The sequence below is a fragment of the Pan paniscus genome, chromosome 3 (genome assembly GCF_029289425.2).
Source record: "Pan paniscus chromosome 3, NHGRI_mPanPan1-v2.0_pri, whole genome shotgun sequence".
NCBI lineage: Eukaryota > Metazoa > Chordata > Mammalia > Primates > Hominidae > Pan > Pan paniscus.
Window position 1 is genome coordinate 156,497,046 of NC_073252.2, and position 26,261 is coordinate 156,523,306.

The 26,261-nt window shown below is 37.0% G+C and overlaps 1 protein-coding gene across 6 annotated transcripts in view; it reads left to right on the plus strand.

Moving 5' to 3' along the window:
* The window catches only part of RXFP1 (relaxin family peptide receptor 1), a 143,484-nt gene extending 119,929 nt beyond the window's left edge, over positions 1-23,555 (plus strand). For 4 of the 6 annotated variants that reach the window (XM_055111973.2, XM_003822540.6, XM_034959327.4 and 1 more), the window contains 7 exons: positions 3,541-3,612; positions 8,142-8,213; positions 9,397-9,468; positions 15,065-15,294; positions 16,947-17,357; positions 18,658-18,876; positions 21,939-23,555. In XM_055111973.2, coding sequence (XP_054967948.1) covers positions 3,541-3,612; positions 8,142-8,213; positions 9,397-9,468; positions 15,065-15,294; positions 16,947-17,357; positions 18,658-18,876; positions 21,939-22,237 — 1,375 coding nt within the window. In that variant the 3' untranslated portion in view covers positions 22,238-23,555. The remainder of the gene's footprint in view (positions 1-3,540; positions 3,613-8,141; positions 8,214-9,396; positions 9,469-15,064; positions 15,295-16,946; positions 17,358-18,657; positions 18,877-21,938) is intronic. The other 2 variants (XM_034959328.4, XM_063603967.1) reach the window with 1 other exon arrangement.
* Positions 23,556-26,261: the final 2,706 nt, after the last annotated feature.

Below are 26,261 nucleotides of genomic sequence, written 5' to 3' on the forward strand. Positions count from 1 at the left end.
TCCTCCCGCCTCAGCTTCCCATACTGTTGGTATTACAGACTTGAGCCACTGTGCCCAAGTAGTATCCATTTTCTGGAAAGAATCTGAATGTGGATAGAGCTACATGTTTTGACAATTAGCTAGACAGAACAGTGATTTATTAAAACTTTTCCATAAAAATTAAAGAATACAATTAGAATGTTACGAAAATAACACCAGGACACCTTACTTGGGCACTCAAGAAGTTACAATGTGTTTTTCCTTATGCTAGGCAGAGGGAATACATGTGCCAGAAGCAGGAACGTTTCTCAGGTAACAATCCTGCATTCTGCCCCAAAACATCAGGGAATGAGCCATTAAAAACCCAACATTTTATCTGTAGCCTGAAACACTCTTTGGTGGTCAGTACCAATCATTCACAAAATGTGCAGGAAAATCTTAAAAACAAATAGACCCAACCATCTGTTGTAGCAACTCCTGGCACGTGATAATTGAACCATATCATCAGCACATAGGAAAGTAGTCTGAATAGTAGGGGGAGATGCAGCTGGATGATCCAAAGTATTATCTAGACATTAGAATACAAGTTAGTCAAGGGATACTAACTATATACTTTTTCTTGTTTCATCCACTTGAAATCATACCTGAATATCAAGGGACAGTTCCTTCAAATCCTAGCCTTCATGGTGGCAGTCAGGTGCAGATTTTATATATCAATAACCAACAGTGAACATGAACTCAAAGGGCTTAGTGCATAACCAATGCTAATCCAGGTTCAGAAGTAAAGGAAAGAATAATACAAACTGCAGAGGGTAACCAAGGCCAGTAATTTGTCTTGCTAATTATTAGGTGGACTTTAATGCACCTAATCCCATATTAAACACTTACCTGAAAAATCAGATTCACCAGGACAAAAATAGCATGTTTTCTAAGAGTCGATGGCTTTCATTGGATGAGTCTATATCTAGTGTCCTTTTGAGAGAGGGTTGAACAACACTCTGTGCCCCTCCAGGCTCCATCACACCAACAGAGTTAATGAGGACAAAGAGGATTCACTTGTCACAGAGGACTTTAAGTAGCTCTAGTGACAGAAAATCTTTGCCACGTGGGTGACTTAATTTGAGCTTTTAAAGTCAACTACTCTAGTTTACAAGGTGTTTCCTGAGTTCATTCAGAAATGGACCTTGACTCCAATTAAGTTTAGCCTAACTTTCCTAAACTTAAGCTGAGAAAATGGCCCTTTCAAATGTCACTTGGGATCTGGGCCAACCCTATCCCATTACATGATTCATGCTGTTAGAACTATCTGCCAGGATTTGCTCTGATAACAAAAACCCACACTCCCACCAGTAATTGTTGAACAAGACATTTGGAATTTTAATATCCCAGTGCACCATTTTAAATCCGTTTGCACATTGCTTTACTAATATGATCAATATTTTACTTGGCTTCCTATACAAGGAACTGAAATTGTGCCCCACTTTTACTAAAGATGAAGCAGATAGACTCAGTCTATTCATAGTCTTCTAACTGGGGATGGAGAAAACAGCTAGTCCAAAACTGAGCTAGGCACTGGGTAACCCAGATGAATAGGTATCGTTCTTGTACTCAAAGAACTCACGTTTCAGAAAGGAAGCACATATGTACAGAAACAGTTGTAGTATGATGTTATATGTGCTATATGTGTTATATGTGCTATAATAGAAGTGTGCAAGAGGAATGCATAGGAGAACAAAGGACAAAACACTTAACCTCCCTGGGCTCAGAGGTTAAACAGAGGAATGACGTTTGAATGAAGTCTAGAAGGATGAATATGAGATCACAAGGAAGGAAAGAAGAGCATGGGGATTAAAATACTGAAGTGCATTCGGGTCATGGTGAAAAGTTACTTTGGGTAGAAAGTGGTAGGCAAGGAGACTGGAAACATAGTCAATGGCAAGACATTTGAATATTTAAAGGTTCATTATGGCCAGGCGCAGTGGCTCACATCTGTAATCCTAGCACTTTGGGAGGCTGAGACGGGACAATCACTTGTGCCCAGGAGTTCAAGACCAGCCTGGGGAACATGAAGAAACCCAGTCTCTATCAAAAATACAAAGATTAGCTGGGCATGGTGGCATATGGCTGTAGTCCCAGCTACTCAGGAGGCTGAGGCGGGAGCATGGCTTAAGCCCGGGAGGTGGAGGTCGCAGTGAGCCGTTTGTGCCACTGCACTCACACAATGTGGTTTTGATTTCATCTCCTAAGGTACAGTAAGCTATTGAAGGAGATTCCAACTCTTTATGAAAGAGGTGGAATTTTAGAACAATTCCTTCAGTTGTCTAATCAGAACAATCTGTTGACAATTCACCGATAAATATGTAACTAACAGCAATAGTCTCCAGGTTCAGTTTGCAGCAAAGACGTTTATAATAGTTATCACATTATATTAGCCACTTATTTTTAGTTTTAAAAACTCAGTCTAAAATTGTCCTACCCTTCGAGGTCAAAAAATCTAACGTTTGCCTTATAAGCAAACCAGCATATGTAACAAATACATCTATTCATTCTCCTACCTATCCCAGTGGCAACAAATATGATTTGGAGATGAATAGAAGAAAAGGTTAGACTTTCCCTTAGTATCTCTTGATCACCTTACAGAGCTCAAGTCTATTGAAACTTTTTCTTGTATAAAAGAATCTGAGGCCTTTCACATGAGAGCTGTCACTGTCAAAGCTACCACGAGAGGTGCTGCTGTCAAACACCTTTTTAGGACTAAGGTACGAGGTCATACCATGTTAAGCAGACCCTCTACACATACATGAGATGACATGCAAAGTATCCTACCCCAGGATAATATGAGATCCTGTGTATATCAGCTGTGGAAGAAACTCGAACTTGAAATAATACACTTCCATAATAATCACAACAATCCTAAGCGGAAGAAAAAAATTAAGATCGCAAACCATGCATCTATTCTAACACACAAAAAAAGAGAACAAAGGAAGAAGGGGCACAACACAGAAATCAAAAGAATGAGAAAATGCGATTGATTAAAACCAGATCAGGCCAGGTGCAGTGGCTCACGCCTGTAATCCCAGCACTTTGGGAGGCTGAGGCGATTGGATCACAAGGTCAGGAGTTCGAGACCAACCTGGCCAACATAGTGAAACCCCATCTCTATTAAAAATACAAAAATTAGCCGGGCGTGGTAGCACACACCTGTAATCTCACCTACTGGGGAGGCTGAGGCAGGAGAATCACTTGAACCCGGGAGACGGAGGTTGTGGTGTGCCAAAATCGCACCACTACACTCCAGCCTGGGTGACAGAGCGATACTCGGTCTCAAAAAAAAAAGATTAAATACCATCAAGTATTTGTCTTCCAGGGGATGATGAAATGGAATAAAATATTTTTATATTTTCCAACTTTGCTCCTTTTTTAAATTTTTAGACTTCTGGTGATTAATATAACTCACCAATGGCATTGTTGAAAAGTTGTATAGTGGTTTCCTAATGAATTTCAGAACAATGAGTAAAGTCTTAAGAAAATAATATCACATATTTGCAATTATTTCTCCAGGGATTTAGGAAGTAATAAGATTGAAAATCTTCCACCGCTTATATTCAAGGACCTGAAGGAGCTGTCACAATTGTAAGACTGATGTTAATTTTGCCACCTCGTTTCTTTATTTTATTATTTTTTAAATTGTAAAATATGCATAACATAAAATTAGCCATTTTTAAGTGTGTAGTTGAGTAGCATTAGCTACATTCACATTGCTGCCCAACCACCACCACCATCTACCTCCAGAAGTTTTTCATGTTGCAAAACTGAAACTCTAGCCACTAAACACTAACTTCCCACTCACCGTTCCCCCATCCCCTGGCTACCACCATTCTACTTTGTGTCTGTGTGAATTTGACTACTCTAGATACCTCATAGAAGTAAAATCATGGAATATTTATCTTTTTGTGACAGGCCTATTCTACTTAGCATACTGTCTTCAAGTTTCATTTCTATTGTAGCAGAAATGAATTTCCTTCCTTCTTAAGGCTGAACAATATTTCATTGTGTATATGTATTGCAGTGTTTATTCACCCATCAATGGACATTTTAGTTGCTTCCATCTTTTGCCTATTGTGGATAATGTTGCTATGAACGTGGGCGTACAAATATCTGTTCACCCTGCTTTCAATTTTTAGGTACCTACTCTCAAAAGTAGAATTGCTGTTTCATACATTTCTGTCATTTTATTTTTAATGTATGTTTCATTCTGTTTTCCATAGGAAAACCATTTTACATTTCCGCTAGTAGTATACTAGGATTTCCATTTCTCCACATCCTTCCCAACACTTGGTATTTTCTGTTTTTTTGATAATAGGCATGCTAATGGATGTGAAATGGTATCTCACTGTGATTTTGTTTTGTGATTCCCAGTGATTAATGATGTTGAGCAACTTTTCATGTGCTTATTGACCATTTGGATACCTTCTTGCAGAAAAATCTGTTCAAGTCATTCACTCATTTTTCAATTGGATTGTTCAGGTTTTCTGTAGTTGTTAGATTGTTGGAGTTCTTATATATTCTAGATGTTAACTTCTTTTCAGATACATGATTTTCAAATATTTTCTCCCATTGTATGGGCTGCCTTTTCACTCTATTATGGTGTCCTTTGATGCACAAAAGTTTTTAATTTATGTATAGTCTAATTTTTAAATTTCTTTTTTTGTTACTTATGCTTTTGGTGTCATATCCAAAATAACACCGAATGTCATTGGTGTCATGTCATGAAGCTTTTCCTGTATGATTTCTTCTAAGAGTCTTATAGTTTTTAGCTTTAACATTTAGGTCTTAAATCCATTTTGAGTTAACTTATGTACATGATGTAAGGTAAGGATCCAACTTCATTCTTTTGCATGTGGATGTCCAGTTTTCTCAACACAATTTATTGAAAAGACTACTCTTTCCCCATTGAATGTCCTTGGCACCCTTGTTGAAAATCATTTGACCATATATCTGTGGGTTTATTCCTGAGCTCTCTATTCTATTCCATTAGTCTACATGTCTGTATTTCAGCCAGTACCACACTGATTGCTGTAGCTTTGTAGTATGTTTTGAAATTAAGTGGTGTAAAATCTCCAATTTTGTTCTGCTTTTTTCAAGATTGTTTGGCTATGTGGGCTCCCTGCATTTTCCATATGAATTTTAGGATGGATTTTCATATTTCTGCAAAAAAAAAAAAGGCAATGGGATTTTGGCAGGTTGCTTTGAATCTGTAGCTCACTTTGAGCAATACTGACATCTTAATATTAAGTCTTCTGATCTGTGAACATAGCATGTCTTTCCTTTCATTGGTGTCTTCCTTATTTTCTTTCAGCAATGTTTCGCAGTTGCCAGGGTATTTATCTTTCACCTCCTTGGTTAAGTTTATTTAAGTATATTATTCTTTTGATGCTATTGTAAATGGAATTCTTTTCCTCATTTTCTTTTGTGATTATTCATTGCATATAGAAACACAACTGATTTTTGTGTGTTAATTTTATATCCAGGAATGTTGATGAATGTTTTAGTTCAAATGGATTTCTTTTTAGTTAAATCTTTAGGATATTCTACATATAAGATTACATCACCTGTAAACAGAGATCATTTTTTTCTTCTTTTACAATTTGGATGCCTGCCTTTCATTTTTTTTTCTTGCCGAATTGTTCTAATTAGGACTTCCAACATTATGCTGAATGAAAGTGGTAAAAGCAGGAATCCTTGTCTTGTTCCCACTCTTAGGGGAAAGCTTTTGGTCTTTTACCATTGAGTGTGGGTTTTCATATACATCCTTTATTATGTGAGGTAGTTTCCTTTTATTTCTAGTTTGCTGAGTCCACTTCATTTTTTTATACAACCCATTGGTCATTGTCATTCTTTCTCTCTTTCCTTCTTTCTGTAACTGTGGCTCCCCCAGCAGTTCCTTCCATCCCCCATGTAACTTATGGTCTAATCTTCAGTAAATATTTTTGTTTATTTCCTCTTTTTTTTAAATTTTGTTTTTGTAGAGATGGGGGCCTCATTATGTTGCCCAGGCTGCTCATATTGGACTTCAAGGCTCATGCCATTCTCTCACCTCGGCCTCCCAAAATGCTGGGATTACAGGCATGAGCCACCACACCCAGTCTAAATATTTTAAAAAGAGAAATTTTCCTGAGAAGTTTCCTTTAATCAATGATTCTTGTTTCAAGGTGTTGTTTTTCAAAGATTCTGAAATTTTCTCCATTTAAATTTACCTTTCAGTTCTCTTTAAGAAGGCAGGTGCTTGTAGTCCCAGTGAGTTGAGAAGCTGGGGCAGGAGGATCCCTTGAGCCCAGGAGTTTGAGTACAGCCTGAGCAACATAGCAAGTCCCCATCTCTAAAAAATTAAAATATAACAATAAATTCCCTTTAAAGTCTACTTTTCATTTCATGTTTCATGACTTAAGATTTATTGTAAAAGATATGATATATTATTCCATTAATTCAAATTTTGACTAAATGAGATTATTTTATTTCATTTTATTTAAACCATATCTGATCTTAGGCAAAATGTGAAGTAGGTGCGGCTCTTTCTCAGTCCCCTACCACTTCTCTGGTGGCAGCCCTTTCTTGACAGCTCCGCCTTCATGCCTATGTTTTATTAGGTCTCAGTCTATCACTACCGTAATCACAGAGTATCTACCACAAGCTGGGCACTGTTCTAAGTGTTTTATCTTAATTAATTCACTTACATGTACAATCAACCCTGTGAGGCCAATGCTATTGCTATCTCTTTATTTCACTGACAAACAAAAATTGTATATATTTATCAGTACAACATGATGTTTTGAAATATGTATACATTGTGGAATGCCTAAATTGGGCTAATTAACATATGCATCATCTCACATACTTATTTTTTGTGGTGAGAACACTTAACGTCTACTCTCTTAGCAATTTTCAAGAATACAATACATTGTTATTTGCTATAGTCAGCATGTTACACAATAGATGTCTTGAACTTATTCCTCTTTTCTAAGTGAAATTTTTGTACCTTTTGACCAATATATTCCAATCCTTTCCCACCTGCCTCTAGTGACCACCTTCTACTCTCTACTTCCATGAGTTCAGCTTTTTTAGATTCCACATATAAATGAGATCATGTGGTAATTGTCTTTCTATGCCTGACTTACTTCATGTATCATAATGTCCTCCAGATTCATTCATGTTGTTGCAAATGACAGGATTTTCTGTGTTTTTTAAGGCTGAATAGTATTCTATTGTGTATGTATACATTTTTTTTATCAAGACATCCTTTGATGGACACTTGGGTTGAATCCATACCTTGGCTATTATGAATAATGCTGCAATGAATATGGGAGTACAGAAATCTCTTTAATATACTGATTTTATTTCCTTTGGATATATATCCAGTAGAGGAATTTCTGGATCATGTAGTAGTTCAATTTTTGATTTTTGAGGAAGCCCCATACTATTTTCCATAATGGTTGTACTAATTTATATTCCCATCACCAGTATGCAAGGGCAACCTTTTCTTCAAATCATCCTCAACCCTTATCTTTCATCTTTTTGATAAAAATTATTCTAAAAGGTGTGAGGTAATATTGTGGTTTCAGTTTGCATTTCTCTGATGATTAGTGATGTTAAGCACTTTTTCATATACCTGTTAGTCATTTATATGTCTTCTTTTGAAAAATGTCTATTCAAGCCCTTTCCCTAATTTTTAACCAGCTTATTTGTTTTCTTGCTGAGTTGTTTGAGTTCCTTACACATTTTGGGTATTAACCACTTACCAGATATATGATTTGCAAATATTGTCCCCCATTACACAGGTTGTCTCCTCACTCTGTTGATTGTTTCCTTAGCTGTGCAGAGGCTTTTTAGTTTTATGTAATCCCATTCATCTATTTCACTTTTGTTGCCTATATTTTTGGGGCAATATCCAAAAAAATCATCACCCAGGTTAATGTCCTGGGGCTTTCCACCTATGTTTTCTTCTAGTCGTTTTATAATTTTACAGTTTAAGTCTTTCATCCATTACGAGTTATTGTATACTTTTGTTCATAAATATGTTAAAGTAACCCAAAATAAACAGATTCACTCGCTTTACTCATGTAGTTTTTAGAAATGACCTATTGCTGCTTTTTTTTAAAAAACAGGAATCTTTCCTATAATCCAATCCAGAAAATTCAAGCAAACCAATTTGATTATCTTGTCAAACTCAAGTCTCTGTAAGTATTCACATATGGGGATAGTTTTATGATAAAATTGTTTTTTAAATACTAACAATGTATATTTTTATATATTTACTTCAAATCATAAGCTTTATTTCCAAGACATTAGTTTAGCTCCACAAAAACATATGAGTGCTTGCTGAACTATAAACAGACAACTATTAGTTTTATCTTATATATTTGTAAATTAAAAAATAATGATGAATTATTTTATATTTTTCTATAAGTCATTAGGAGCTTATGTTGATTTGTTTGCTTTGACCCTTCAAAGACATCTGTGCATATTCACTCTCTTAACACTGGGTATTTTATAATTTATTATAAGTGTTTTTACCCCAAGATGGAATATTCTAGATTATATAAATCCTTACTTGTACCACACACACACAAAAAGACAAAAATTCTGTTAGAGCCAAAGAATTGCCTTAAAAGATAAGCTTCAGGGCTGAGTGCAGTGGTTCACACCTGTAAACTCAGCACTTTGGGAGTCCGAAGCAGGAGGATTGCTTGAGATCAGGAGTTGAAGAACAACCTGGGCAACATAGGGAGACGCTGCCTCTACAAAAAAATAAAAGTAAGCAAATTAGTTGAGTGTGGTGGCATGCACCTGTGGTCCTAGCTACTTGGGAGGCTGAGGTGGGAACATTGCTTGAGTTGGGAGGTTGAGGCTGCAGTAAGCCCTGTTCATACCACCACACCAGCCTGGGCAACAGAGGAAGACCCTGTCTCAAAAAAAAAAAAAAAAAAAAGGTAAGCTTCAGTTCATTTAATTTGAGTGTTCCCTCAGTAAAATGACATTTTATTAGAAAAAAATTTATAATTAAAAATTACTAGGAAATTTTCAAGGATGTAAAGCATCCTCTGCTGTTGTAATATTGTACAAAAGATAATGCTTGTGCATTTATTCCACACATATTTATTGATTAGTTAAAACGCACAAAGCATTGTGCCATGATCTGTGAGGATCTGAAAAAAATCAAATAAGGAAGATAATACGTGTATAAATAACACAATCAGAAGGAGGAGGATTTGGGGAAGTGGGTGGGTTGAGTATAATTATTTTGTTCAGAGTAAGTGTTAACTATAAGCATTTTATTAAATTGTCCTTCACAGAAACTCAATTTATTAAACCATGTATAATACATGTTCCTTTGATTGATTATTAATTTGATATTTTTAGCAGCCTAGAAGGGATTGAAATTTCAAATATCCAACAAAGGATGTTTAGACCTCTTATGAATCTCTCTCACATGTAAGTAGATATTTTATTGTTTTTCACTGTGATGTTAATATTTGTTTCCATGTGTATTATGATAATGCATCCAATCTATTAATATTTTCTACTAATTTGCCAGCTATAAACTGAAAGTTTGTGTTCCTCCAAAATGTATATATTGAAATACTAACCCCAATGCAATGGTACAAGGAGGTAGGGCCTTTGGGAGGTGACTAGGTCATGAGGACAGAGCCTTCATGAGTGGGATTAGTGCCCTTAGAAAACAGACTCTGGTCCAGGCCAGTGGCTCATGCCTGTAATCCCAGCACTTTGGGCGGCCGAGGTGGGTGGATCACCTGAGGTCAAGAGTTCAAGACCAGCCTGGCCAACATGGTGAAACCTCGTCTCTACTAAAAATACAAAAATTAGCCAGGCGTGGTGGTGATTCCAGCTACTCAGGAGGCTGAGGCAGGAGAATCGCTTGAACCCTGGAGGTGGAGGTTGCAGTGAGCCAAGATGGTGCCACTGCACTCTAGCCTGGGTGACAGAGTGAGACTCCATCTCAAAAAGAAAAAAAAGAAAAGAAAAGAGACTCTGGAGACGACCCTTGCCCCTCCACCTTGTGAAGACAGACAGAGACGATGGCCATCTATGAAACATGTGGTCCCCTACCAGACACTGAATCTGCTGGCACCTTGATCTTGGTCTTCCCAGCCTCCAGAACTGTGAGAAATGAACATTCGTTGTCTAAGTCACTCAGTCTATGGTATTTTTGTTACAGCAGCCAAGTGGACTGAGACATGTCTAAACAATAATTAAAACTCTTAAACCTTTGATATTGGGTGAGATGATTTTAGTTTTCCACAGTCTAGTAGAATCTCATAGGAGATTTTTTGAATCTCAGGAAACATGAGTGTGAGGGGAATCCACTTGGTCTTGTAAGAAGTTCTCCTCAGCTCTAATAACTGTTCACAGATATTGATGTTTGCCTAATGAGCTAGTAATTGGTGTATAGGGTGTGTTAGTCCATTTTGCATTACTACAAAGGAATATCGGAGGCTGGGTAGTTTATAAGGAAGAGTTTATTTTGGCTCACAGTTCTGTAAGTTGTAAGAGAAGCATGGTACCAACCTCTAATTTTGGTGAGGTCGTCAGGAAAGCTTTTAATCATGGCAGAGGACAAAGAGGGAGTAGGTGTGTCAAATGGCGAGAGAGAAAGCCAGAGAGAGAAGAGGAGGTGCCAGCTCTTCTTAACAATCAGATTTCATGTGAAATAATAGAAGGAGAACTCACTTATTACTGCAGGAAGGACACCACACCATTCATGAGGGATCTACCCCATGACCCAAACACCTCCTACTGGGCCCCACCTCCAACATTGGGAATCAACTTTTGACATGAGATTTGGAGTAGACAAATATCCAAACTATATCACATGGTACAAGTGCTACCAGATGAAGAGGAAGGAATTTATATAGGCAATATAAAATAATTATAAATAAATCAATGCTGCAAATGAAGGTAGTTAAGAAGAAGTCTTTCTCAATGAAAATATCCCCATAAATCAAGGCATGATTCAAGCAAGCGTGCATGGATGAAATGGTAAACTTTGAAACATCTTTTATTCAAAGAGTATGTCTAGTTGTACCTGTGATTACATGCTTTAGAAGCACTTTTTTAATTGAATGCAATTTTATAGCAGTTATTAGAATGATCCATGCCATGGAAATTAATTTTCAATAATTTAGAAAATGTCAGCTACCATCAACTCTGTAATCTTGCTTGTATTTTAAGTCTAACACAGAACCCTGTTTGTGTTTTCCATAGTTCCTCAGAAAGATGGCTTATAAAAGATTCCTTTCTTGTATGCAACATAAAGCAATCTGACTAAATTAAACAGAACAGAATTTATTGGAAGAAAATGGTATAACACAGAATCTGAGGAATAATTTATAGCCTCTGGAATTATCCATCCAAGTGTCATTCAATCAGATTCAGTTTCAGGGAAGAGAATCTAGTTGATCACGTCTAGGGTACTTACCTACTCTGGGCTAGGGATTGCCTCCCCTGAAGGTCCCACCATAACTTCTCAAAAAGGGAGAAGTAATTCTCTCAAAGGAAATCAGAACACTATTATCAGAAGAGTGATTGAGTGCTGGGCAGCCAAAGCAGCAAACAGAGTTACTATAATTCTGTTGATAAAAGCAAAACTTCAGCCTAAGACACATAGTAAAATACCAATCAACACTCCTTCTTTCCTCATGTTCTGCTCTCCTGTCCTTCATGGTTTACAGAATAAATGGATATAACCGAATGGGGAAATATCAGCAATTGACCTTGAGCTTGACAGGACAAATTGTAATCATCAGGTTTTTATCTTTTCTTATTATAGCTCTTTATACACTAAAGATCGTTTATATTTTTTGGCAGAACACATGGCTTTATAGACAAATAGATCTAATTTGAAGTTCAATTTGCATATTTAGTAGAAAATTTCCTAGCAAATAACTTGCCTCCACTGAAGATTCATCTCTTCCTATTAATGATGCTAACACCTACCTCACGGAATTCATTTGAGAACTTATTTCTGATACTTAAGAAATGCTCAATAAAAGGTGTTGGTGGTAACAGAGTAGTAATTATAAATTATCCACATGGTATATTTATCAACAAGGAAATTCTCTCTGTTGATGAAAGAAGTCACTCAACAAATATTTATTGAACGCTTTATTATGTACCAAAATCTAGTGTGAGAGATAGGCATGTTAGCAAGTAGTTACAGATAATATAACTTCTTTTTTTTTTCTTTTACTGTGGCACTTCCATGTTTAAAATCTTTAATATTATTTTGTTATTTTTATTAATTGACAAATAATAATTGCACATCTTCATGGGGGTACATAGTGATGTTTTGGTACATACAATGTATAGTGATCAGATCAGGATAAAGGATAATTAGCATATCCATCCTCTCAAACATTTATCATTTCTTTATGTTTAGAATATTCAATATCCTCCTTCTAGCTATTTGAAACCATACATTATTGTTAACTATAGACATCCTACCATGGTATACAATATGAGAACTTATTCTCCTTTCTAGTTGTAACTTTGAATTCTTTAATAAGTCTCCCTGTCTCTTCCTTCTCCTTACCCTCCCCAGCCTGTAGTATCCTCTGTTCTACTTTTACTTCTGTAAGATCAACATTTTTAGCTTCCATATATGAGAACATGAGGTGTTTAACATTATTCCCGGCTTATTCCACTTAATGTAATGTCCTCCATTTCCCTCCTTGTTGCCACAATGACAGAATTTCATTCTTTTTTTATAGCTGAATATTCCATTGTGTATATCTACCACATTTTTTTATCCATTCATCTGTTCATCAACACCTAGGTTGACTCCATATCTTGGCTATTGTGAATAGTGCTGAAGTAGCATTGTTTGTATGGGGTAATTCCTGAGGTTTGTTGCCTCATGCCAAGGAAATTAAGGACATGGACACACAGGGAGTGAGGTTAAGAGCAGAGGTTTAATACGGGAGAGAAAGAGAAAAGCTCTCTCTCCTGCAGAGAGAGAGGGGCTCCTGAATAGGTCTTCCAGTTCTGTGGTGAAATGCACAGGGTTTTAATACAGTAGCTTGAGGAAGCCATGTTTGATTTACATAGGGCCCAAAAGATTGCTTGGACCAGGTGTGCCATTTGTATAGCATGCGAAGAAGCTGGCTGCCCCACCCTAATCTTTCATTACGCAGATGGGTTCTCTACCTGTTTGGCACCATGTTGTCTGCTTCTTTATTGTACATGTGGTTGACAAAGAAAAGGAAAGATGGAGCCTCCATGTTGAACATGCTTGGCCCCCAGGTAGCCTTTTCCTATTGGCACAGCTGCCAGCATTCACCTGTGCAAGCTTCTAGCTTGCTTTTCTATGTCTGCGCTTAATTTTTCAGGCTGCTCTTTGTTAGAAAAGAAATTATTGGGGGCTGCTTTTTATTAAAAGAGAAAGCTTACCGAGGACTCTCTTACCCTCACTAACTGCCTAAATACTTTCTTTTTAGCTCCTGTATCAGTGCTGCAATAAACATGGGGGTGCAGATATCTCTTTGATATGATTTTCTTTTCTTTGAATAGATTCTCAGGAATGGGATTCCTGGATCATATGCTAGTTTTTTTTTTTTTTTTTTTTTTTTTTTTTTTTTTTTTTTTGGAGACAGAGTCTCGCTCTGTCACCCAGGCTGGAGTGCAGTGGCGCAATCTCGGCTCACTGCAACCTCTGCCTCCACAGGTTCAAGTGATTCTCCTGCCTCAGCCTCCCAAGTAGCTGGGACTACAGGTGTGCGCCACCATGCCTGGCTAATTTTTTGTGTTTTTAGTAGAGACCGGTTTTCACCGTGTTAACCAGGATGGTCTCAATCTCCTGACTGCGTGATCCACCCACCTCGGCCTCCCAAAGTGCTGAGATAACAGGCATGAGCCACTGCTCCCGGCCCACATGCTAGTTCTATTTGTAGTTTTCTGAGGAACCCCCATATTGTTCTCCGTTCTCCATAGTGCCTATACTAATTTACATTCCCGCCAATAAGAGTTCCCTTTTCTCCAGATTCTCATCAGCATTTGTTACTTTTTGGTCTTTTTGATAATAGCCATCCATCCAACGTTGGAGTAAGATGATACCTCATTGTGGTTTTAATTTGCATTTCCTTGATCATTAGTGAGGTTGAGCATTTTTTCAAGCATAGGTTGGCCATTTGTATGTCTTCTTTTTTTTTTTTTTTTTTTTTTTTTGGAGACAGAGTCTCGCTCTGTCGCCCCCAGGCTGGAGTGCAGTGGCACGATCTCGGCTCACTGCAAGCTCCGCCTCCCAGGTTCACGCCATTCTCCTGCCTCAGCCTCCCGAGTAGCTGGGACTACAGGAGCCCGCCACCACGCCTGGCTAATTTTTTGTATTTTTAGTAGAGACGGAGTTTTACCGTATTAGCCAGGATGGTCTCAATATCCTGACCTCGTGATCCGCCCACCTCGGCCTCCCAAAGTGCTGGGATTATAGGCGTGAGCCACCGCGCCCAGCCTTGTATGTCTTCCTTTGAGAAATATCTGTTCAGATCATTTGCCTACTTTTTAATGGGATGTTTTCTTTTCTTTTTTTCTTTTCTTTTTTTTTCTTTCATTGGTGTTGAAATAACATCATAACTTCAATAACAAAAAGCCACGGAAGCACAGAAAAGAAAACACTTAACTCTTCCCCTGAGGGATAGAAAGCAGTCACTTGCAGCACAACAGGAGCTGTGTAACTGCATTTACGTACACTAACCATTGCGAGTACGATAACGGTTTCTCTGGAGGGATTCATTCTCTTGATCACATCTAACAGTTTGTATTCTAAGACATGTCTAACACTTGTTATGTTTATTATGCCTATTTGCTACTCTCACCCACACATTCTTTAACAATGAAATCAAGCTAATGATAATTGGATGTAAGTTTAAAGTTTCAGAATCCCTAATGTTTTAGTCCTCTCAATTTCATCTTAAGACATTTTCTTTCTACCGATAAAATGTAGGAAATAAATATGAATGTATGGTGACACTGAATTAAATGGAAAATCTTATTTTACTTTCTCTTTGTATACCAGATATTTTAAGAAATTCCAGTACTGTGGGTATGCACCACATGTTCGCAGCTGTAAACCAAACACTGATGGAATTTCATCTCTAGAGAATCTCTTGGCAAGCATTATTCAGAGAGTATTTGTCTGGGTTGTATCTGCAGTTACCTGCTTTGGAAACATTTTTGTCATTTGCATGCGACCTTATATCAGGTCTGAGAACAAGCTGTATGCCATGTCAATCATTTCTCTCTGCTGTGAGTATTTCCTGGTTAAAGGGGAATTGTAGTTTTGAAATATACAAAAGCTTTATTATTAGAAAATAAGTTGTATGAGTGGTAGAATTATGGAATTTTACATTTTTCTCCTTTTTGCTTGTATGCTGTTTTCACATTTTCTACAAAGAAAATAGAATTACTTTAGCAATAAAAAAATATGTTTTTTAAACTAGGAAATTTAATCACCTTATGCAAATTAAGGAAGCTTTCATTTATTAGTTCTCTCTCATACAGTGGCTCCGAAGGCACAATATTTTGTTGACGCATCTAAAATCTTTTACTACAAATAAAATTGCAACCTCCTATGGTCACAATTTTACATGCAGACCTATACTTACTTTTTTATGTGTATGTCCAGTTCACAGATATTGACTTAACAACTACATGTTTTCCTGATCTCTGAGCTACTAGAAGTTTTTTCCACTCTAACTGAAATGTGTAAATAAGAAAATATTTTTAGGGAGTATTCATTTTTTCAAAAAGTTGTTGCAATGTAATGGCAAGGTGTTATGTTAAATGAACACTGCAAAGAAAAATAAGGAAGAAACCAGTCCTCAGGATGTTTGTAGTCTAGGTCAAGTGGTCTAGAATTTATCCATGCTCCCTCAAGCAAGTAAAGCATCAATCTACATGAGGTTCTACTTTTGTATGTGTGCTGCCCCCATGTGCTGTCCCCATCCTTATTCAAAGTCTAATGTCTAAATGTTTTTTTTTTATTGCAAGCTATGTAAGAAACAGAACTCAGAAGCCATTTACTATTTTGTATTGCTAGCTACAAAATTTTTAGTAAGCTCAATTTCCTTGGTGAAGCCTAGACTGTAACTTCAGAGTTAAAGGCTTAGGGTCAGCCTTATGATTTATACAGCAATGTGATTTTAGGGATTTTGTGTAGAATGCTTGTGCGATCCAAAAATCTCACCCACTTTCTGATATGTAACGTTTGCTTAAAAAGAAATATGCCAAGTAGTGTAAGAGAGCTAATTCCTGGGATTGGAGACCCTAAAAAGAGACAGAAAAAGATGTAAAAATTGAAAAAGAGAGAAAACAGTTTTGCTTAGACCAACTCTGGTAAGTAATTTAAGCCCCTTAAAATTGTACTGACTGCAAAGCAGTTCATAATTATACATATCTCTTAAATTATAGGCTTCAGAATTCAGTCATTATTCTATCATAGGAACTTGTGAATTACTTTCTCCAAGATTTTATATGACACCTTGAGCTTGTTGTGTTGGGAGAATTTCAGTGGAAGAGCAGAACCAAGTAATGCCATCCTCATCTGAGTCCCTAACTGAATGCTCTACGTGATTGCATTTTGTTCATTTATTCGACACTTCTACGTGATGGGTCTAGAACAATAGACAAGATCTGTGCTGTTAGAGACTTGCACTTTAAAGGAAAATGAAGAAATGATTGCATAATTAACTGTAGAGAGTACCTTTGAGAGTGGTTACCAAAGAGAGTCTATGAATAGATCCTCATCTGTAAATGAATTATTAGGAGAATAAAAATTACCTCTTCCTAAGTTGGAAGAAACTTGACTATTTTTTCTAGCATTAAAAATATTATTGCTTATTGATGATTTTATGATACCTATTTATTTCTCTAAATTTGTGAAACTATGACTCCTCTAGGTGCTGACTGCTTAATGGGAATATATTTATTCGTGATCGGAGGCTTTGACCTAAAGTTTCGTGGAGAATACAATAAGCATGCGCAGCTGTGGATGGAGAGTACTCATTGTCAGCTTGTAGGATCTTTGGCCATTCTGTCCACAGAAGTATCAGTTTTACTGTTAACATTTCTGACATTGGAAAAATACATCTGCATTGTCTATCCTTTTAGATGTGTGAGACCTGGAAAATGCAGAACAATTACAGTTCTGATTCTCATTTGGATTACTGGTTTTATAGTGGCTTTCATTCCATTGAGCAATAAGGAATTTTTCAAAAACTACTATGGCACCAATGGAGTATGCTTCCCTCTTCATTCAGAAGATACAGAAAGTACTGGAGCCCAGATTTATTCAGTGGCAATTTTTCTTGGTAAGAAACTAAGAAACTAATGTTCACAAGTTTTTATTTCAAATCTTCCAACCAGTTTTTGTTAGTAAGAATGAGGGTGAATTCTATCAGAATCCCCAGCAAGGATTTTCCTCCCCAAATTATACTCTGATATAAATTCCAACCTGACACAGCTTAATAAAAGACACTAAACACCTGTATTTCATGTATTCACCCTAAACATGCTAAGCAACATATGTTTTGGCTCTTTGCTTTACAATATGAACATAATGATATTTATTATCTTTTCAAATTCATGGCAACACACATCTTTGGCTTGTGAGTATACATACAACTGTTCTAAACCAGCAATGTAAAAATATTTTCAGAGTACAGCAAAAAGTAACTGAATTAGAAAAAAATCACTAGGCCAGGCACAATGGCTTGTGCTATAATCTCAGTACTTTGGGAGGCCAAGGTGGGAGGATCACTTGAGGCCAGGAGTTGAGACCAGCCTGGGCAACATAGCAAGACCCCATCTCTACAAAATTATTTTTTAAAAATTAGCTGGTGTGAGGCCAGGCACAGTGGCTCATACCTGTAATCCCAGCACTTTGGGAGGCCGAGGCAGGCCAATCATGAGGTCAGGAGTTCAAGACCAGCCTGACCAATATGGTAAAACCCCGTCTCTACTAAAAATAGAAAAATTAGCCGGGCATGGTGGCACGCACCTGTAGTCCCAGCTACTTGGGAGGCTGAGGCAGGAGAATTGCTTGAACGCAGAAAGCAGAGTTGCAGTGAGGCAAGATAGTGCCACTGCACTTCAGCCCGAGCAACACAGCAAGACTCCATCTCAAAAAAAAAAAAAAAAATAGCTGGTGTGATGGCATGCACCTGTACTCCCAGCTACTTGGAAGGCTGAGGCAGGAGGATTGCTTGAGCCCAGGAGTTTGAGGCTGCAGTGAGCTATGATTGTACCACTGCACTTCAGTCAGTGATAGAGCAAGAACCCATCTCTAAAAAAATTAAAAATAAAACATCACTAATACTAGAAAGCTTAAAAACCCAAGATATTCATTGAATTACTGTAATTTCAATATCTCATTTTAAAAGTAAACATTTTATCATTCTCCACTACTTCCACAAAACCTCATCTCAAAAAAATTCATGATTTTTGTGGACTTTAGTAATTCTTTGTGAAGAAAAAACCCACACATTATAGTCTTTGTATCTTTAGTAATAACATCTTTGTATCTTTAATAATAAAAATGTTTTATTTATGTTTGTTCATTTTGAAAGACATATTTCTATGCATTAATAATACTGTTTGTATTCCAAATAGGTATTAATTTGGCCGCATTTATCATCATAGTTTTTTCCTATGGAAGCATGTTTTATAGTGTTCATCAAAGTGCCATAACAGCAACTGAAATACGGAATCAAGTTAAAAAAGAGATGATCCTTGCCAAACGTTTTTTCTTTATAGTATTTACTGATGCATTATGCTGGATACCCATTTTTGTAGTGAAATTTCTTTCACTGCTTCAGGTAGAAATACCAGGTACAATATTTTTTAATCTCCTTAAAGAAATAATAAATCTGTTTTTACAGTGTTCTTTTAAGGAAAACAATTAAAATTCTTAACACTAAACAATTCAAAGAATTGTACATCAGATCCGAGCACAGTGGCTCATGCCTATAATCCCAGCACTCTGGGAGGCCAAGACGGGCAGCTCACTTGAGGTCAGGAGTTTGAGACCAGCCTGGCCAACATGGGGAAACCCCATCTCTACTAAAAATACAAAAACTAGCTGGGCATGGTGGTGCACCGCTGTAGTCCCAGCTACTCAGGAGGCTAAGGCATGAGAATTGCTTGAACTCAGGAGGCAGAGGTGGCAGTGAGCCGAAATTGCGCCACTACACTCCAGCCTGGGTGACAGAGCCATAAAAAAAAAAAAATTGTAAAAATTGTAAGTCAGAGTTGTAGGTACTTTTGGCTCTGCTCATCAATATAACATTTACTGGGGAAGAACTGTTTATTTTTTTCCATAAATGCCTAATAATACAATTACTATGGAACAAAGAAGCAATGAGTGACCAAAATAAATTCCACACGGTGTTGAAATTCTAATCATCACATGCTTAAGGTGACTAGAAAGGAAAACAAGCCAAAACAATTCTTAAATAATTACTGCATTTTTTTTCAGAATGTAAGAAAATTTTCTTCCTGTAATACATGCAATTTAGAGAAGATCATGCCAGAGTGTGAGAGATAATAGAAGCAAACATTCTTGGCATTTAGAAAGAATGTAGGCTGGCATGTTGGCTCACGCCTGTAATCTGGCACTTTGGGAGGCCAATGTGGGAGGATCACTTGGGCCCAGGAGTTCAAAGCTGCAGTGAGCCATGATTGCACCACTGCACTCCCGTCTGGGTGACAGAGCAAGATCCTGTCTCAAAAAAATAAAAATAAGAAATAAAAAATAAACAATGTGCATTACATCCATTAGGATGACTACTATTTTAAAAAAACACACATACAAAAAAAATAAGTGTTGGTAAAGTTGTGGAGAAATTAGAATCCTTGTGAATTGCTGGTAGAAAAATAAAATGGTACAGCTGCTATGGAAGACAATATGGCAGTCCCTCAAAAATTTAAACCGTCCAGTGGTTTAGTTACCATCCAATGTGTAAATGGTCCAGTTACCATCCAATGTGGAAATTCTCCTTCTAAGAAAAAAACCAAAACAATTGAAAGCAGGGACTCAAACAGATATTTGTTCGCCCATGTTCATTGCAGCATTATTCACAATAGCCAAAAGTTAGAAGCAATACAAATGTCCATAGATTGGTAAATGGATAAACAAAATGTGGTACATACGCACAATGGATTAGTATTTAGTCTTGTAAAGGAAGGAGATTTTGACAAATGCTGCAATATAGATGAACCTTGAAGATACTGTGCTAAGTGAAATAAGTTAGACACAAAAGGACAAATATTTTATTTCACTTACATGACGTTTCTGATATAGTCAGATTCATAGAACATAGAACAGTGTTTTCCAGGGGTTGGGGGAAGGGAGAATGGAGAGTGATTGTTTAATAGGCATGGAGTTTCAGTTTGGGAGATGAAATCATTCTGGAGATGGATGGTGGTTATGGTACAATGATATGAACGTATTTAATGCCACTGAGCTGTCCACTTAAAATGGTTACATGGTAAATTTTATGTTATGCATATTTTACCACAATGAAAATGCATATATGCTGTTAAATATATATAAATATATATAAATACATATATATAAATATATATATATAATGCAGTTTGTATTCACATTTTAAAATTTTCATGTAGCAGGGCGCAGTGGCTCACACCTGAAATCCCAGCACTTTGGGAGGCTGAGGTGGGCAGATCACTTGAGGTCAGGAGTTGGAGACCAGCCTGGCCAACATGGTGAAACCCCATCTCTACTCAAAATACAAAAATTTAGCTGCGCCTGGTGGCATGCACTTGTAGTCCCAGCTACTTGGGAGGTTGAGGCATGAGAATGCTTGAACTTGGGAGGCAGAGACTTCAGTGAGCGGAGATTGTGCCATTGCACTACAACCTGGGTGATAGAGCAAGACTCTATCTCAGGAAAAAAAAACAATTGTATATATTAATACATAATTTTAATTGTGTTCTGTACTATGGATGATGGTGATAGTATCTTACATTTTATGAACAACAAAAAGAAGGCCAAGTGGGGAAGACTGATTGAACCTAGGAGATTGAAACCAACCTGGACAATATAGGGAGACCCTGAGACCCCAACTCTTCAAAAAATAAAAAAATAAAAAACCAGGCATGGTGGCACATGCCTGTGGTCCCAGCTACTCAAGAGGGTGAGGTACAAGGATCACTTGGGCCCAGGAGGTCAAGACTGCAGTGAGCCATGTTCACGCCACTGCACTCCAGCCTGAGCGACAGCATGAAACCCTGTCTCAAAAACAAAAACATAAAAACAAAGAGTAATGACAGCATCAATTAAATTATAATCAAATCAGAGTATTTTGGTATTTCTATATATATTAGAGTGATTTTTAAGATGGGTTTAGCCAAAGTTATTTTTTACAGAAATAAATATCTGGTCAAAAGCTAAAAAAAATGCACACTTTGTTTTAAAATCAAATGGCAAAAAAGAAATCTATTAAATACAAGCTTACATATTCTGACAAATACTATATGCACTATTAAAATACTCGAAAAGTGTTTTAATTATTAAGCACTTAAATTTATGACTTAAATACTAAACAATATGTTTTTCCTAAAATATAATCATAATATGTAATCACTTTGTGAAAAATATTTCTACCTAAAGGAATATTTTTGTTAGTGTATTCAAGAAGAGCTACTTAGCAAAGAATACCATTCTTTTTCAGCACTAGCATTCCCCTCACACACTGGCACTCTGGAAAGATATCTTGGAAACAAATATAGACTTGGTATTTAATTATGTGACATCAAAGGAAAAAAATCAAAACTCAAAAAGGGGTTGGGATGAAAGAAACAGGGAAATTGGGTTTCTATACCTTGTAAACATCTATAAACACTAAAACTATTTCATTTTTCTTTTTTAGGTACCATAACCTCTTGGGTAGTGATTTTTATTCTGCCCATTAACAGTGCTTTGAACCCAATTCTCTATACTCTGACCACAAGACCATTTAAAGAAATGATTCATCGGTTTTGGTATAACTACAGACAAAGAAAATCTATGGACAGCAAAGGTCAGAAAACATATGCTCCATCATTCATCTGGGTGGAAATGTGGCCACTTCAGGAGATGCCACCTGAGTTAATGAAGCCAGACCTTTTCACATACCCCTGTGAAATGTCACTGATTTCTCAATCAACGAGACTCAATTCCTATTCATGACTGACTCTGAAATTCATTTCTTCGCAGAGAATACTGTGGGGGTGCTTCATGAGGGATTTACTGGTATGAAATGAATACCACAAAATTAATTTATAATAATAGCTAAGATAAATAGTTTACAAGGACATGAGGAAAAATAAAAATGACTAATGCTCTTACAAAGGGAAGTAATTATATCAATAATGTATATATATTAGTAGACATTTTGCATAAGAAATTAAGAGAAATCTACTTCAGTAACATTCATTCATTTTTCTAACATGCATTTATTGAGTACCCACTACTATGTGCATAGCATTGCAATATAGTCCTGGAAGTAGACAGTGCAGAACCTTTCAATCTGTAGATGGTGTTTAATTACAAAAGACTATACAAAGTCCATCTGCAGTTCCTAGTTTAAAGTAGAGCTTTGCCTGTCATGTGCATCAGCAAGAATCATAGGCACTTTAAATATAGGTTTAAAGTTTTGGAATACTCAGTGTAATTGCATCATAGAAAATGTCTGACTGTTTGCAAAATAATATTCTGTTTTAAGAATCCATCTTACCTCTCTTTAAGTTTCCATACACTTGAGAGCCAACGCAACATATTTATTACTAAAAAGATGCTTTGCTAGAAACTCAAAAACAGCACTTCTTTTGGCACTTCCTGCCCAGTTTTCTCTTTGCTTTAAATGAACATCATCATATGGGATTGGAATAGGAGAGTATGAGTACTGCAGAGAAGTGGATCAGAAAAACTAGAATGAGGATAAACATTTACATCAGTGGAAACTCCTGAAATAAATCCTTGTATTGTCAGTTAACTGATTTTCAACAAGGATGCCAAGACAAAAAGGCTTTTCAACAAACCGTGCTGTTTTAAGAACAGACCTAAGTGGTTTAATTCACCCACTTTAGATGGGTGAATGTTATGGTGTGTGAAATATCTCAGTAAAGCAGTTAAAAGGAAAAAGAGCTGGAATGCACTGATTCAGGAACTTAATTTCAGGAAGGAAAGGTCTGTATGTACACATTTCACTTTAAGCAGAAAATCTTTCTTCAAGAAATGACTTTACCTTCTCTTTGTACTGCCAGCACGTGAGATACTAACTTTTTAACTAGTTGTTCTTCTCTAGTCTCTACGTTATTAGAATTTTTTGCTTTCATAATGCGAAACCTTTAAGCAGGAGAAGAAAATGTTTTCAGATAGTTTCAAATACACCAAAAATGTTTGAAACACAAAAATACTGGAATCAAACCATAATGCACTTATTGAATATATAGTTGTATAGATTTGTTCTGAAAATAAATTATCTGAAATTTAACTCTATTAAAAATGGATTGCTTCGGGGTTTTTTCTCTGCTTACTTGGAATAATCTCAATAAGTTTTCTGCATGAAGAACATGGTATAATTTCAGTATAACTCAGAGCATAATAGAAAACTATAGTTCTGCTTATAATATTCAATAATATAACTACTGATAGTTCTATAATAAATAAAATAGCCAGGTGCAGTGACATGCAACAGTAGTCCCAGCTACATGAGAGGCTGTGTCCAATCTGGGCAACCTAGTGAGACACTGTCTCTTAAATATAAATAAATAAATAAAATAGGCTGCAATTTTTAAATTTAAAAATAGCCTACAAAAAGTAAATTTAAAAAAGCTTATACAAAATGAAAACAGACCAAGTGCAGTGGCTCACACCTATCATCTCAGTACTTTAGAAGGCCAAGGCAGGAAGATCATTGAGGCCAGGAGTTCAAGACCAGCCTAAACAACGAGACCCAAAATTATAAAATAAATTAGCTGGGTATGGTGGCACATGCCTATAGTCCTAGTTAATAGGGAGGCTGAGGTGGGAGGACTGCTTGAGCCCAGGAGTTGGAGGCTGCAGTGTTCTGTGATTGTGCCACTGCACTCCAGCTTGGGTGACAGAGCAAGACCTTGTCTCTGAAAAAAAATTTTTTTAATTCTTTGGTTTTTTTGTTTTTTGGTTTTTTTTTTTTTTGAGACAGCCTCGCTCTGTTGCCCAGGCTGGAGTGCAGTAGTGCAGTCTCGGCTCACTGCAACCTCTGCCTCTGAGGTTCAAGCAATTCTCCTCTCTCAGCCTCCCAGGTAACTGGGACTACAGGCACGCGCCACCACACCTGGCTAATTTTTGTGTTCTTAGTGGAGACAGGGCTTCACATGTTGGCCAGGCTGGTCTCAAACTCCTGACCTCGTGATCTGCCCACCTCGGCCTCCCAAAGTGCTGAGATTACAGGCATGAGCCACCGTGCCCGGCCTAATTCTTTCTTAAGATTATTTTAGGATTAGTTCCTTAGAAGTCCTATTACTACTAATTCCAAGTAATAGAATAGGAAATTTTATTTTTATTTACTTATTTTTTATTTTTATTTTTATTTTTTCCAAGATGGAGTCTTGCTCTGTCACACAGGCTGGAGTGCAGTGGCGCAATTTCAGCTCACTGCAACCTACACCTCCTGGGTTCAAGCAATTCTTCTGCCTCAGCCTCCCAAGTAGCTGGGATTACAGGTGCACGCCTCCACGCCCAGGTAATTTTTGTATTTTTAGTAGAGATGGGGTTTCACCATGTCGGCCAGGCTGGTTTCAAACTCCTGATCTCGTGATCCACCTGCCTCGACCTCTGAAACCAAAGTGCTGGGATTACAGATGTGAGCCACCACACCCAGCCTTTTTTTTTTTTTTTTTTTTTTTAAGATGGGGTCTCTCTCTTGTCGCCCAGGCTGGAGTAGAGTGGCATGATGTCGGCTCACTGCAGGCTGGAGTGCAGTGGCATGATCTCAGCTCACTGCACCCTCCACCTCCAGGGTTCAGGTGATTTTCCTGCCTCAGCCTACTGAATAGCTGGGATTGCAGGCTCCCACCACTATGCCCGGCTAATTTTTGTATTTTTAGTAGAGACGTGGTTTCACCATGTTAGCCAGGCTGATCTCAAACTCCTGACCTCAGGTGATCCACCCACCTCGGCCTCCCAAAGTGCTGGGATTATAGGTGTAAGCCACCGCACCCAGCCAAATATTTTTATTAAAAAGAATAACCAAAAAAGAATAAAAGCAATACTCATGGATACAAGAAATTTAGTCCAACAAAAATCATGGTCTTAACCTGTTTAAGAGTCTTAGAAATGCATTAAATTTACGAAGTACACATCTGAAACTTCCTTTAGCATTTAACATATTTTTAAACAACTTTCTAGAGGCCATTTGACTTCCTGTCTGCTCAACCCATTCGGTCTTCCACCCTTCGACCTCCTGAAATAGAGTAACTTCGATTTAATTTAATTTGATAAGTAATTATTAACATACTACATAACTATCTCCTTAGAAACTTCCACAGATAATGCAACAGAAGCACTCAGTTAACTACGATTTGTATCAAGGTTTGCTTAGAAATGTAGCTTATAACCATGATCTAGGTCAAATCAATCCTCTAAATCAAGCCAGCCTAAGTTGTTTTAAAAATCTAAAGTTTATATCAGGAAAACCTCAACTTTTATTTTTTACATTTTTTAAGAATTACTAATTCATCATACTAACACATCATCTCTCCTAAATGACTGGGTAAACCTTGGCAATTTAGATGTGGATAAAGTAGAAGGCAAAGAGCAAAGTGGAAGGAAGACACAGCTGGAATTGTAAAGCCATGCATTTTACTCGACAAACTGTCAAGTGAATTGCTCTAGGTAAGAGACCTCAAAAATACAAAAAGTGGTTTAATTTTTATAAAATTGCTCCTCTTTTAGAGAAAATCTTTCACTGGAAGCTTCATTCACTCTTGTTTTAAGCCTTTTTCTTATCTACAGACCACTTTAATATGTCCTCAGATACCGTGGATATACTAATGATTCCCATATTTTTGCCTTTAGCTTATTCTATCCCCTAAACTGCCCACTTGTGTATACAACTGCCCACTTGACATTTCCACTTGAGTATCTCACTGGCTTTTTAATGTCGTTATTCTGCATTAAATAATAGACTAGAATCTGACATCTGATTCTTCTCCTATAGACCCTGTCT